Raw genomic sequence first — 14,288 nt, forward strand, 5'->3', positions numbered from 1 at the left:
AATAAGTTTTAATAGAATTTTTAGCTTGGATTTGTGTTCTAATCACATTTTTGCATTTGATTTCTATGGGTCTCATCTTAAGTCATCAATTTTGGTATTTTATTTTACTCACTTTCAGAAATTTTTAGTCCTTCTAAACAAGTCCCTCTTGCATTAATTGCTTTGTACATGGTTGGTTTGTCTACGTAAATACTTTAGTTGACTCAATTTAGTGTTTAACTTTCATTTTTTCATATTTAATTTTTGTTTCATGCGATTATTTGATAATTTAAGTGGTACCTTGACCTTTTTATTATTTTGGAGGGTAAGTTAGTAATTTCACTACGTTAGGGCGTCGCTTCAAGGGAGGTACACTCTATCCTTCATTTGCACTCCATTTGACCTTACGTGCTCTTACGTGTTATGTGAATATGCCTGTCTACTTCGCTTTCCTTACCTCCTTGCGTGCATTTACTTACTTTTTACTTTTATTTAAGTTTTATGGGGTATGTGTACACCTCGTGGCTTGTAATAGATAGTGCTCGGAGAGCATCTGGTCCATTTCCCCTTTCCTTTTATGCTTTTATGGGGTATGTGTACACCTCTTGGCTTGTAATAGATAGGGCTCGGAGAGCATCTGGTCCACTTCCCCTTCCCCTTGGTTGCTTGCTTTTGTTGCTACATGTTTAATTGCTTTGGTAGGCTCTTGCATCTAGTCGAGCATGCTAAATGCTATGTGCTATGTGTTTACGAGTATTTTGGCATGTCTACTTGCTTTCATAGCCATGAATGAATGGAATGGATGAATGTACGTTTCCGCTAGTCCAACGCTAGTCGGAATTCATAGAATGGGCTAGTCCAACGCTAGACCCTTAGGGATTTCCCCTCATTAGCATATCATTTGCTTGTTCACCACATATCATGCATTTTTCTTAGTTTTATCACTTGGCATGCTCCTCGAACCCCCTTTCCCTTCATTTTAGGATTTTTGCATCTCATACTAGTTATAGGGTACATTTGCGTGAGAGTCCCCTTAAATATGGGATATAGACGAGTGTGGCTTTTTCTAAGCCTTAGCACGCTTGTATTCCCTCTATCAAAGGGCAAATTGATTCACGATTTAGGTCTCCCCGTACCCAATATGCATGAATTCCCTAGGCTCATGCATTCTCAATCCACTCTATCATTACACTTTCACTTTTGTCTCATTTGCACACATGCACCTTTTTATCACTTTCACTTGCACACGAACACTTTTTTATCTCCACTTGCACACGAACCCTTTTATCTTCACTTGCACACGAACATTTTATCTTTACTCGCACACGAGTACTTTCATCTACATTTGCACACCTTCACTCTTATCTTATTACTTTTATCATTTTTCTCACTTCACACAAACTCACACTTTCACATGGCATGCATTCCACTCATTTTTCACGTCATTTAGGTTTAGGTGTGACCTCTCCAAAAGGATCATTATTGGGCTTCACAATTAATGTGATTGGCACCACTCAACCTTTGAAGAGAAATTTCCCCCGATCCCCCTAGGTCTAGGTTTTTGCATTCATATAGTCATGTCCAACGTGCGAACATATATTGGGTAGAAAATTAGGAAAGGTAAGGTTAAGTCGCGCAACTAGCCTTGGCTAGGTCAAAGGGGTGCCTTGGATTCTATCCTTGCCTTCCCCTTTGTCAAACGTGACCCCCGAACCTTTTTCTTTGGCTTACGTGGACTAGGAGTCGTTTTTAAAAGGGTTTTACTATTTTGTCTTTAAAAATTTATTTTTAGGTGACTTGGTACACCTTAATCATTACCAAGTGGCGACTCCAATTTCTCATTCAAAACCCTTTTAAAAACTATTTTTTGGGTCGAATCGTCGCTTTTTCAAGTCCCATATTAGACCCATATCTTTTTCAATCAAAATTCAATCAAAAACATCTTTCTCAAACCATTTATTTTTTCACATTCAAAAAGTGGGGCGCGACAGCTATTGTATTATTCTTTATTTTTTAGTACAAAAACACAAATTTTCATCAATATAGGTGGCAAAATTTGTTAATTACATATAAGTGAAAATATACTTTTATAATTTGCAAATATTTTAGCCCTGCAATTTTTTATAATTGCAGCACTAAAGTACATCATTAATTGAAAATAATGAAAGTCAAATTCTATGGTTATAACAGACTTTCATTAAAAATAATCAAATGCTATTAATAAGACATTATTGTTAAGTCAAAATCAAAGAAAATTTAGTGATGACATAATGTTATCACTAATTTATTCATGATTATAATGACAAAAAAAGTCGTCACTAATTAAATTGCTAGTTTTTAATATTGTCAATTGCTAGTTTTTAATACTTTTGTGAAAATATTGATAATGGTTGAGAAAATTTTGTTACATTACTGCAAGTGATAAATGTACTTTTGTTCTTTTTCAAACATTTATTTTAATGTTTAATTTTGTTTAAAACTATTGTACTAGTATAGATTTGCAAGACAAAACTTAAGTTCTTAATAGTTAAAAAATTCATTACAGAGAAAACACAAATTAGTAGTTGCAAAATGTGTATAAATTACAGATATTTTAATGTGTATAAACTACAGTTTATTTTAATGTTTGATTTTGTTTGAAACTATTTTACTAGTATAGATTTGCAAGACATAGATTTATGGGTAATTTCTTTTTTTTTTTTGCTTTCACATATTTAATTTATGTTAAATACAAAACCTACCAGTTTCTCTTTCATAAAAATATTAGTACAACACTTTTTGAATTTTACTTACAAACAGTTATGTATTTAACATAAATTAAATGATTCAGAGTGAAATGCCCATAAAGAGCAGAATAATTGTTCATGTAATGGAGGAAACCCACAAAGAGTTGGTACTTTATGGGCCATTTCTTTTTTCAAATTTTTTTTTAAAAAAAATTTAATTTATGTTGAAAAGATAACCTGCCAGTTTTCGTTTTGTAAGAAATCAGTGTAACACTTTTTAAATTTTACTTACAAATATTTATAAATTTATCATAAATTATATGTTTGAGAGTAAAATGCCTATAAAAAGTTGGTACTTTGAATAGATAATGCTCATTTGCCCATAAACTACACTCCCTGAAGGCTATTTTGTTAATTACTTTGTAGTACTTTGTTATTCCTTTGCTAATACTACATGGCATGTAGTACAAAGGATAAATCTGGCATAAATTTCTTATTCCATTGATAAAAAGACCTACCTGCCTTATAACTATTGTAATGAAAGATATATTTTTAGAGTTTATAATAAATTATTACTTAAGTTTGAGAAAATTATAAAATATTTATGCATAGTTTATCAAGATACCATTCGCAATTTCCTAATAAAAAAATAGGGGCTAAATTGTAAAAGCTAGGGTGCCATAATAGAAATAATAAAATTGGTGTATTACATATGGGGGTTAAATTGCAAAAGTTAGAGTGCCATAGTAGAATTAATGAAATTGGTGAATTACATATGGGACTAAATTACAAAAGTTAGGGAGTAATAATAGAATTAAAGAAATCGGTGTACTACATATGGGGCTAAATTGTAAAAGTTAAGGTATCATAATGGAATTAATGAAATTTTTTACAACATTTGGGACTAAATCGCAAAAGTTAGGGTGGCACAGTAGAATTAATGAAAGTGACTTAGAAATAAGTACTTTAAACAGTGACGATTAATTCTTGTCACTAAATCCGAATCGGTAGAGTGACAGTGACGATATTAGAAGTTGTCACTATATAGATCATTTTAGTGACAACGTTTTTCAAGGTCGTCACTGAAGACTTAGTTGCTTTGAGCAATTATGACAACTTTCCTTGTCGTCACTAAACAACCACATTTTGTGACGACTTTTGTCGTCACTAAAAAATGTTGTCACTAATTACCATATTTCTTGCAGTGTAGTTTGTGACGAAAATAACGGGTCGTCACTAAACATTTAGTTGCTTTGATGCAATTGTGACAACTTTAGGTGTCGCGACTAAAGAATCTCCTTTTGTGACGACTTATTGTGATCACTACAAAATATTGTCACTAATAACTTTTTTTTAGTGATCAGTGACGACAACAAAAAGTCGTCCGTAAATAGGCCAAGCAATAGTGATGATGTTCTTAATGTCGTCACTATTGTGTGTTATAAACACTCCCGCGCTCTTGCTAAATCTTGGCGGGAATTTACTCTAAGTCGTCACAAATGAGTTGGCTCCTATTAGAGGTTTGTGACGAGTTAGAAAGTCGTCAATAAAGGATCCACTTTTGTAACAACTTTTTTTCGTCACAGAGAAAAGTTGTCACTGATGACCAATTTTCTTATAGTGTAAGACTAGTAGAGTCAAATCCGGAATTTACTGACATTGACTATTAATTCATACAAAAGAGGGCAAAAAGTAAACACCGTTGCATTAATTCATATGCTACGGATATGCTGAAAATAGAATTACTAAGTGACCAATCAATGTGAAGGGAAGGAAAAAAGGATAGGATAAGACTGGAAGAGTCAAACCCAGAATTTACTGACATTGACTATTAATTCATACAAAAGAGGGCAAAAAGTAAACATGCTCTTGTTGAGAGTCGAACTCAAGACCTCCCGCTTACTAAACGGGTGCTCTAACCAACTGAGCTACAAGAGCAGAACGAGTCGTCAATCATTAAGTATTATAAAGATCAAATAAAGCCCCCTCCCCTTTTTTATGTCAAGGTTTATTTCACACACAATTTTTGTTTTTGGCTAATTTATATCGGTAGCGTAACGGTTCAACCGCACAATTTGAGGCATATATACTTATACACAATGATTTTGTACATTTTGCGTTCCAATATAAATCAATACCAATAATGTACCAACTATTTTAAATTAATTCGGTGTCATAATCATTGAGGATCCAAATCTAGCACTACTAAAGATCATATTTTCTTATTTTAAAACTTGCCAGAAATTTTAAGTCATTTGTTGTTTTGGCTTCCACTTTGTTTTCAATATGGCAATCCTGAATACATTCTGTCAGCACTCCGAGCACATTTTTTTAACGCTAAAATGAACGTTTAGAGACAAAAATATTTCACCCAACATGTCACCTACGGCAGCCTGCAATTGTCCGTTCTGAACAAGGCAGGGGCAGTTTAATGGGAACTAGTGGGCAGCTTATCAGTTCTTAGGTGCATGGGCAGTTTAATGGGAACAAGTGGGCCTGTGGGCGGCTTATCAGTTCTTAGGTGGATGGGCAGAGGGATATCGCAATGGTGGGTTAATACCCTTATCCCTCAAGTAGTCGCTAAAATTAACCAATGAAAGGCCCTTTTCTGATCAAGAAAAGTACCTGAAGAAAGATCAAGGATACATATCTCTTATACCTAACCGGGACTTCTAAAAATTAAACCCTTCATGAGGTAACATTAATAGCACAGCTATAGATGGAGCCTAAGCAAATTCTTTGGGAAGAAAGGTCAAGGCAAACAAGCCTTGAATATATTCCGTTTCATTTCACAGCAAAAGCATGTAAAACAGAAAGTCCATCTTCATCTCCCTGCCAACACACTTCATGGAGTTAATTGCCAACCTAGCATTATAATTTTACATCCATCTCTCTCTCTCTCTCTCTCTCTCTCTCTCTCTCTCTCGCTCTTCGCATATTGAAGGGTGGACATTTTCTCTATCCGCGACAAATATGCAATCAGCTTGTTTTCTCCAGGGATACAGAGACAGATTATCAGTCCATTGTCAGTGGAATTGGTGTTTGCAATAAAAACCTCGAGAATCATCCATATAGAGCATGCCAAGGCTCCTTGCTGGCCTTAGAAGACTTTGGTGGATTCCACACAACCCTCTCCCTTAAAAAGCAAAGAGATGAGTACTCTGCAAGAAGCTCACCTATCCCATAAATTACCTGCGATGAAAGATAGAAATGAAATTTAAAACACCGAAAGCATATTGAAGCTAAACAGACCAAAAAACTACATATACTTGTAGAGGGGAAATGCTCTCTCTCTCTCTCTCTCTCTCTCTCTCTCTCTCTCTGAGGCAGGGGTGGTGCGGATGTAGAGGCCCTATTCAACAGTGAAAGTAACACGCGTGAGTGTGTTTGGATTGTAAGTTATTTGAAATATTTTTACTGTAGCACTTTTTGTGATGTGATGTATGTGAGATAAAAAGGTAATTGGAAAGATAAAAAGGTGTATTGGAAATTGTAATGGTGATGTAAGCAAATATATTTGGGCAAATAACTTACAATCCAAACACACGAATTCTTCACATTCAGAAGGCACAATGCTCTAAGATTGCCCTTACTACCCAGGCAAAAAATCTACCTACCATCTCATATATGTGAGCTAAACATCTAAAGCAATAAATTACGTGCTAGGAGATAATGTATGGCATCATCCATCTTAGACAGCTTAATCTTTAGCAGCAAGAGCTGGTTCAGGCCTTTTGACATTAATATTCGCAGCTGTTAAAGCTTACTGAGTGGCTATACTTGACCCAATCAGCTCGGCCAGCTGCAATTAAGTTAAAATTACATGAAACCATTAACAAATGGCAAACTATCATCTCATATTAGTGAGCTAAATATCTGACGGGTTAAATTAAGCACTAAAGATAATGTATGGCATCATCTATCTTAGCCAGCTTAATCTTTAGCAGCAAGAGCTGGTTCATGCCATTTACTTTAATATTTGCAGCTGTTAGAACTTACTGAGTAGCCATACTTGAGCCAATCAGCTCGGCCAGCTGCAATTAACTTAATATGGCTTGAAACCATTGTCTAACAAATGCCAACTACACAATGGTATGTGGATCAACAGGGTATCCATCTTTGTTAACTTAAGTTCAGCAAGTCATATATGTCAGGTTAGCAGGACATAAAAAACATGTTTTATGCAGGAAAAAAAGGCTGTTAGAAATCTCAAACGAATTTCTATAGTACATGTAGGTGAAGAACATCTGATCACTAAGCCATACATACCAAAAAACTTTTAATATGCATACACGAGGCAGTTCTTCTAGACTATAATTCTCACGTTTCATAAATAGCCTTGGGCTAGGCGAAAGGCCACAAGCTAGGGTAAAGAACTTAACATTTGAACCATTAAAACATTCATCAACTTCAGAAGGTTGCCATATTAGAAAATACCACAGAAAGCAAATAAACATTTAATATCCATTATAAGTCAATGCCCATATACTTGAGCAGGTTACCACAGAAAAAACAGAGAAAGTGAATGAAAAGCTAAGTTCAAGAATATGTATGCTTAATTGCTGCAAGCTGTACTTGATTGAAGAAAATGTACCTCAGGATACTGTTCCAAATTATTACTGTAACTATGCCGAGTATGTTGTCCAACAAGAACAAGCGCCGGGATATCTAAGACACGGACAAGGTGAAGCAAGCAGGCCAACTGCTCATGATATATCCGCAATGATTGTGGAGCCTTTTGAATTTTGGAGGCCAAAGCATGTGTTAAATTGTGCAGTTGGCCAAATTCCAATCTGTAAAGAGAAACTTCATAACTTGAGATAGCATTCTTATTCTCCAGTTTAAGCTTTGATGCCTCCACAAGAAACGGAACTACGAGATTGGGGATGTCTGATGAGGTCCCTCCCAGAAATGATACCAGAACTTCATTCAAAGCACAAGCTAAAAGTGGAGGCTCGGTATGTTCCAGAAGTAAGACAGACACCTAAAGAACATAAAACATACCATTAGACCTAAGTACAAGAAACAACAGGGAATGCAACTTGAATAGGTCAACTCAATAAGTGTTGCATATTTCAGGTAAAGTTTTTAAAGACACAATCACAAATATGCAAAACTAGAACAAAGAGAATATTGAAAAAATATATTCAACCATGTTATCTAAACCACTTTCAGCAGTAAAACACTAGTGATACATTAAGCTGTGGCAAAACTTGGAAGCAACTGAAAACCAAGGAAGTCATCAAAGACGTTAAGCCTTATGAAAAAGAAGGGTAATGCTAGCTCCCTATTTCAAACAAAATGTCTGCATAGGAATGTGTATCTAATGTAGTTCACCTAAATTTGATGCATATATTGAGACTAAGCAATACTCTTCCATTAAACAATATCACATAAGGCACCTTCTTCTCCTTCATCCCAGCCCATTTTCTAGAAGTCCAACTGGCTGCCAATCCGCAGCTGCCACTACACTGAGCAACCTCCTCTGTTTTACTTGGACCCTTCTCCTTCCTAGTCTTACAATTTCAGATAGCATGGGATCTGTGACCAACACTTCTTAGAAGTTTTGGACACCTCGAAGTTAATGAAATCAGAAGAAAAACAGAGGGAGAAAGTATGCAATGCTTATATTGGAACCAATATTGGTGCATCCAATAGATTTTGGTTCTAACTGTGACGTATACTCCCTATCCTTCCTTCTCTTATATCTTTTTTCCCGGTACAATATTAAGAAAATATTCACACACAACACACACACAGATACACATACAGGAGGCACCCCCACACCCACACCCCATAGCATTGGCATGGTGTCCCAGTTTAGAAAACTAACGAATATGACACCTAAACACATGTATCCGCTACCACACTTGGGTCCAAGTAATATAGGTTGCCTCCTACCATCCATCTTTTTTTCTACCCTATAAGAGAAAGTGCAATGCAACCAAGGACATCCCAGATTCCAACCTCCACAAACTAGCTGCTACTTCTTTCTCCTCTCACTACCGACATCCCAACCCAACTTTTCTTTGTAAATGTTGAAACCACCTTATCTCCTTCCTCCGTCCTCTCCAGCATGACAACTCTTCCTTTCCAGCCTGCCTGCCCTCCTTGAAACCTAGAACCTCAAATCACCATTCTCCCATCCAGCCATCATGAAAATCCCATCTCTCACTTCTTTTGTCCCGCCTTGAGGGAAAGAGAACAGACCTGAAACCTGTATGAAGCTGCTGGCATCGCTAGCCTTCCCTCAAAGTTTTGAAGTTTGTATCACGCCTTCAAATTTGTCCTTTCCAAATCAGATTAGAAGAGAGTCCAGCAAAAACCACGCAAATGCACAGATACAGTGACAGAAATCAAAACATGCTCACCACGCCAACAGAAATTCCTAGAGGTAAACACAAGAGGTGGAGATACATTTGCTTCCTTCAAGTATGGCTCAGGTTCCTATTCTGGACTAACAGCTCTTTGACTTCTTTGCTGGAAATGAGTTAGTTGTGTTACATCATAAGTTTCCATTATGAGATGTGTAATACATGAATGGGCAGCAGTGAAATGCATCTACTACAGGCAATTATGATAGTGTTCTCAAATTGCACATGTACAGTAAAAGGATCTTATTAACACCGGCTTTCTGCAAGTAGAGAATTAATGAACAAAGAGAATTGAGAACTACAGAGGCTGAAACTGGAAAGGGCCCTGGAAAAACTCAACAACAGCACAATTTCAAAGTGCGCATATTTGATTAAAATTCATTAACCATCTCTTATTTGCTGTTTTCTTTTTCTTTTAAGCAGTGAATTTCTGCCAATGGAACAATAAATTAGCTTAGGACCACCTTAAAATTAGCCTAGAAAAACTTCAACAAATCCACAAATCCCTCAAAACAATACAACTACACACATATTAAGCTAATAGAAAATGCATTACATTTAATTTTGAAGGGAAAAATGCACTTTTCATCCTCAAAGTTTGGGCTGTTGATCAATTTCATCCTCAAAGTTTTACCTAAAACACATTTCATCCTCAAAGTTACGTAATTTTGGCCAATTAAGGACAATTGACGGGAAATGAAGAAATTGGCGTTAGACCCAACTGTAAACCCAATAAAAAATGAGTTAAACCGAATGGAGCCATTTTTTAACCAAACAAAAATTGTTGCAACGGACAAAAACCAACATTCTTCTCCTTCTTCCCTCTGCCTTTCTGCAACCCCAAAATTTTTTTGCCAATCTTTGGATTTGCATCTGTCCCTACAGCTTCGACACATGACCAGTAACATAGCTACAGCGTGCTCTTTGCATAGTGGTGTACCTTCTTTGATGGCCTCCACTAGAAAGTGGATTACAAGAGATGCAGTCTCAGCAACCTCCTTCTCTGCAATCTCTGACGAGGAAACCATCTTCTCCAGTAATGCCCTCGCCTTCTCAATCATCTCTGATTGTTTTCCGAACTCATACATTAGTTGAAGTATGGCTTTTACCATACCAGAAGAAACAATAGATGGGATTATCTGAGGATAGGTGGAGAGATTGTGAAATGTGGATATGATATCGAGCTTAGCCTGCATGCTTAGATTCTGGAAACCACGTTCTTCTGCCAATTGGGAATTCAGGGATCCAACCAAGTTCAGGATAGCGCCAGATGCTGCGATTGCTAGCTTGTTAGCGGAGCAAGAAGAAAGAACCAAGAGGGCTGCTGCTGCAAGGTCAATCAATGACTCTTTTTGGCATTGAATGATCTCCAGCAATACTGGTATGGCACCAGAATTTGCAATTTGGATCTTGTTTCTGCAAAATTAGATGGGGAACAATTCTACAGCCAATGCCTTCGGATGCAAATTCAAAAGCTGCAAATTTTAACTGATGCAAACAATACCTTTCACTGTGAAAAGCTAGACAAAGCAGAGCAGAGTGTCGCTTCAGTGGCTTCATAATCTGGGGTACGAAGCATCGTAACCAGCCGAGAAATGATCCCTCTTTCTGCTAACTTCTGTCTTAGTTTGGTTGCAAGTTTACCAAGTTCTCTGGCAGCTAAAATCTGAGCTTCCCGTTCATTAGATAGAAGGGCTTCCACTATCACGTCTTCCATGGTTCGAAGCCCTCTATCCCCCTCAGTCATTTCTTAACTCTCTTTATGTGAAATTGAAAATTAAGAAATGTAGTATTTGATTGCTTCAAGGTGGTGTAAGGTTTGGCTTTTGGGAAAAAAATTTTGGAGTTGCAGAAAGGCAGAGGGAAGAATGTTGGTTTTCATCCGTTGCAACAATTTTTGTTCCGTTAAAAAATGGCTCCATTCGATTTAACCCATTTTTTGTTGGGTTTACAGTTGGGTCTAACGCCAATTTCTCCATTTCCCATCAATTGTCCTTAATTGGCCAAAATTACGTAACTTCGAAGATGAAATGTGTTTTGGGTGAAACTTTGAGGATAAAATTGATCAACAGCCCAAACTTTGAGGATGAAAAGTCCCATGCCGCACACTGATTAATTCAGCATTCAATCCATGCAGTGATAAAACAACAAAAAAAAAGAGGAAAATTTGTGGCTGCAATATTTTTTAAATTTCCCACAAATAATAAATCAAAAAACAAACTAAAATAGGAAAAAAAAAAAGAAGGAAACACTCTAATACAGAATAATACCTCAGATACTCCATTACTATTGAGAAAGTGAATCATATTTCCAGAAGCTTTATGATCTTTGATTCCATACTTTTCCAGCGACAGCTCAAATGACTCTTCCCTATCACAAGAAATATCATCCCAAAATTAAAAAAAATGTGGATTAAAAAAAACACACACACACACACACACACTCTCTCTCTCTCTCTCTCTCTCTCGTACAAAGATTAAGTTATTTGATGTTTAACTTACAATCTTCGGAGATTAGAGTTAGGGTTTGGTTGGAGAGCATTTGAGATTGAAGAAGCGAAGCCGCCGTCGTCGGCGCCGTCCTTAAGTAGCAAGATCACCCTCGTCGCAGCCTTCATTTTTTCCGATGTTTTATATTCTTTTCTTTAGTAGGAGAACGTAAATGAAGGATCTGGGAGAGGAGCAAATTTAGGCATTCATCCAAGTTTCCAGGGTTTCAATTCAAAACCCAGCCGGTTTAGTGTTGGTTACCCGAAAACTTGGTCGGGTCAAAAATGACCAGTCCAATGGTAATTAACCAGTCGGGCAACGATTGATGCTATAATTACGAATTACTAGTGATTAAGGCATGTTTTGCAACCAAAAGAACGTATATTTGTAAGAATTATTTTGATGAAAGAAATTGAAGGAAATTTTGAAAGGAAACAAGAAATAAGGATTTATGAAAGCAAAGTAAGAAGAAAAAAAAAGAAACCAAGAATATAGAATGAACTATTTCATGGAAAACTGAAGTATGAAATTGTGAGAGATTTGGTAGTTTTTATGTGGCTGTTTAGATAATTATATTGAATTTTCGAATTTATTTTTGGTCTGATTAGGACCATTTTACACTCACAACTATGGAAGAGAGTTTTAAAAAGTGACTACTGTATGATAGCACTACACACTAAATTTCGCACATCTTTTATTATATAGATATATGTTAAATAAGTAAACTATTCCAAAAATAACAATGAAAATAAAATAAAATAAAAAAGAAGTCGATAAAATTGAATATGGGAACAATTTTAAGAAGGATATAGACCATATTTATTCAAACATCTTGTTTTGTAAAAAGATATTTCAAATATTTGCATAGAACCATATTCAAACATTCAAATCGTTCATAGGTCATAAAAATAGAGACAAATGAGAAAAGGAGCATAATGCATGACAGGAACATATCACAAAAGTGTTCGAGGTGTTAAACATTAAAATAGGAGTAAGAAAAAAATTTTATTAAAGTTGGCATGATGGAAAGAAGAGGTTAGTCCGGCTTTCAGCGCGGAACGAAGGTCCTTGCTTGCTGGCTAGCGCTATTGCCAGGTTGAACAAGAAACTTACCAAATTAAAATTAACCAAGATAACTTAAAACACCCAAGAGAATAAACTCAAAGTAAAGCTCAATTGAAATTCAAATAGACAGAATTATGTAATTAACCTCGCAACAAGTAAAATTAAAGAAGTAACGGAAACTAGAAGGGATGTAAAGTAAATTTGAAATCTTTCTCCACTCCCTAACTTCTTCAAGATTGAATTTTTCTTTCTCTATGTGAAAGACTTAGGTTAATCAATCCTTAATTTTGACGATTAACGTAATAAAATGATGATTTAGACCAATATTTCAAATAAATTCTTCATTAGCATAGGTGCTCAAACAATTGACAAAGGAAATGAAGCAAAACAAGAAGAAACAAAGTTTTCACTAAGCATCAGATACACTTTTTGATGCATATCAAATAGATCAGATGTCCAAAGCAATTCAAGGCAAGTATGTCGCTAAGTATTGAACGTGGTTTCAGATATTGGCTAAGAGGATCGGGCGTCTGAAGGATAAAGTGAAAATTGACTCTGATGATTGGACACATAGGTGGACTATCGAATGTTGGAAACTTTTATGGTAGGAAGCCTTTCACCATTCCTACCGTAGGCAGCCACTCAGAGCATGACACGTGTTGGAGTTGAATGGAATGTAAATGGAGACGTTAAATTACGAAAGAGCACGTGAAGAACAAACATTAAATTTTAGTCTGTGGCTACAAGCAAAAAAGCACACGTTCGACTTCCATTTTCCAATGTAGTAGGTTGGACTAGAAAAGGATAATTGCAGGTCAGAACCACCGGCAATTATGCATTTGCAAATGCACCCGTTAGCAACGGAAAAATACTGCAAATGCCTTCGACAAAAAAATATGCGTAAAAAAGGTACTAAAGTTTTAACAATTAATAAATGTAAATGTTACACGTGTCAGGGATAATAGCTTAAAAGAAGGAAAAGTTGAGCAAAGGTAAACATAGTAATTCCACGACAACGCGAAACACAAAGAGATTGAAGCCTTCATTATATTTATATACATATATAAATTTAGTACTCAAGTGTTCAACTTAAGCATCCGGGAAAATGGTGTCATAACTATCGTTACGGTAAACAAAACAGTTTTAGACATGATATAATAGGTTCTAAAAATTTTAGCGACCATTTGATTACCCGTTAGACCTTTCCACTTAAATAGAATTATGGGTAAAAATAAGGAAGTAAATTTCTCATCTAAAATAGTAAATTAACGTAATAAGTTAGTAACTTTTGCAGTCCAAAAGGTAAATTGTAAGTAATATGAAACATACTTTTTAAAGAGATAAATTACAATAGTATATCCCAAATATACTTTTGAGGGAATAAGTTTATTTGAAGTAAAAGTATGTTTTTATACATAAATAGTGATTTTTACTTATAACATAGTAAATTTGATTAATGACAAAAATATGCTAATTTATGGCCAAAATATTGTATAATGCTTAAAAAACTTATATGAAGCCCATGTTTTAGTGTTATTTGAAATAGCACTAAAATGTATTGTTAATGATTAAAACTGAGTACGTTACTTAGTAACTACTGTTAATATACTTGTATACATATTTGATCGTATGTGAATAAACAAGTATTTTTGAAA

The 14,288-nt window shown here is 35.6% G+C and overlaps 1 protein-coding gene and 1 non-coding gene across 3 annotated transcripts; both read right to left on the bottom strand.

Annotated features, from left to right (window-relative positions):
- Positions 1–4,569: 4,569 nt before the first annotated feature.
- Positions 4,570–4,643, bottom strand: TRNAT-AGU (transfer RNA threonine (anticodon AGU)). The gene has a single exon. It is a non-coding gene; the product is annotated as a tRNA-Thr (tRNA).
- Positions 4,644–5,331: 688 nt separating this feature from the next.
- LOC113691004 (U-box domain-containing protein 6) lies at positions 5,332–12,091 on the bottom strand. 2 transcript variants are annotated; one of them, XM_027209171.2, is made up of 5 exons: positions 11,581–11,618; positions 11,350–11,449; positions 10,584–11,187; positions 10,020–10,495; positions 7,553–7,689 (listed from the first exon to the last, which is right to left on the bottom strand). In XM_027209171.2, exons 3-5 carry the CDS (start codon positions 10,637–10,639, stop codon positions 7,631–7,633), a joined length of 591 nt encoding a protein of 196 aa, XP_027064972.1. In that variant the 5' UTR covers positions 10,640–11,187; positions 11,350–11,449; positions 11,581–11,618; the 3' UTR covers positions 7,553–7,630. The 2 variants fall into 2 exon arrangements, with proteins under 2 accessions (XP_027064971.1, XP_027064972.1); XM_027209170.2 differs by lacking the exons at positions 10,020–10,495; positions 10,584–11,187 and adding an exon at positions 5,332–5,897 and having other exon boundaries at positions 7,300–7,689; positions 11,581–12,091.
- Between the last annotated feature and the right edge of the window lie 2,197 nt (positions 12,092–14,288).

This window comes from Coffea arabica, chromosome 5c, assembly GCF_036785885.1.
Source record: "Coffea arabica cultivar ET-39 chromosome 5c, Coffea Arabica ET-39 HiFi, whole genome shotgun sequence".
NCBI classification, from domain to species: domain Eukaryota; kingdom Viridiplantae; phylum Streptophyta; class Magnoliopsida; order Gentianales; family Rubiaceae; genus Coffea; species Coffea arabica.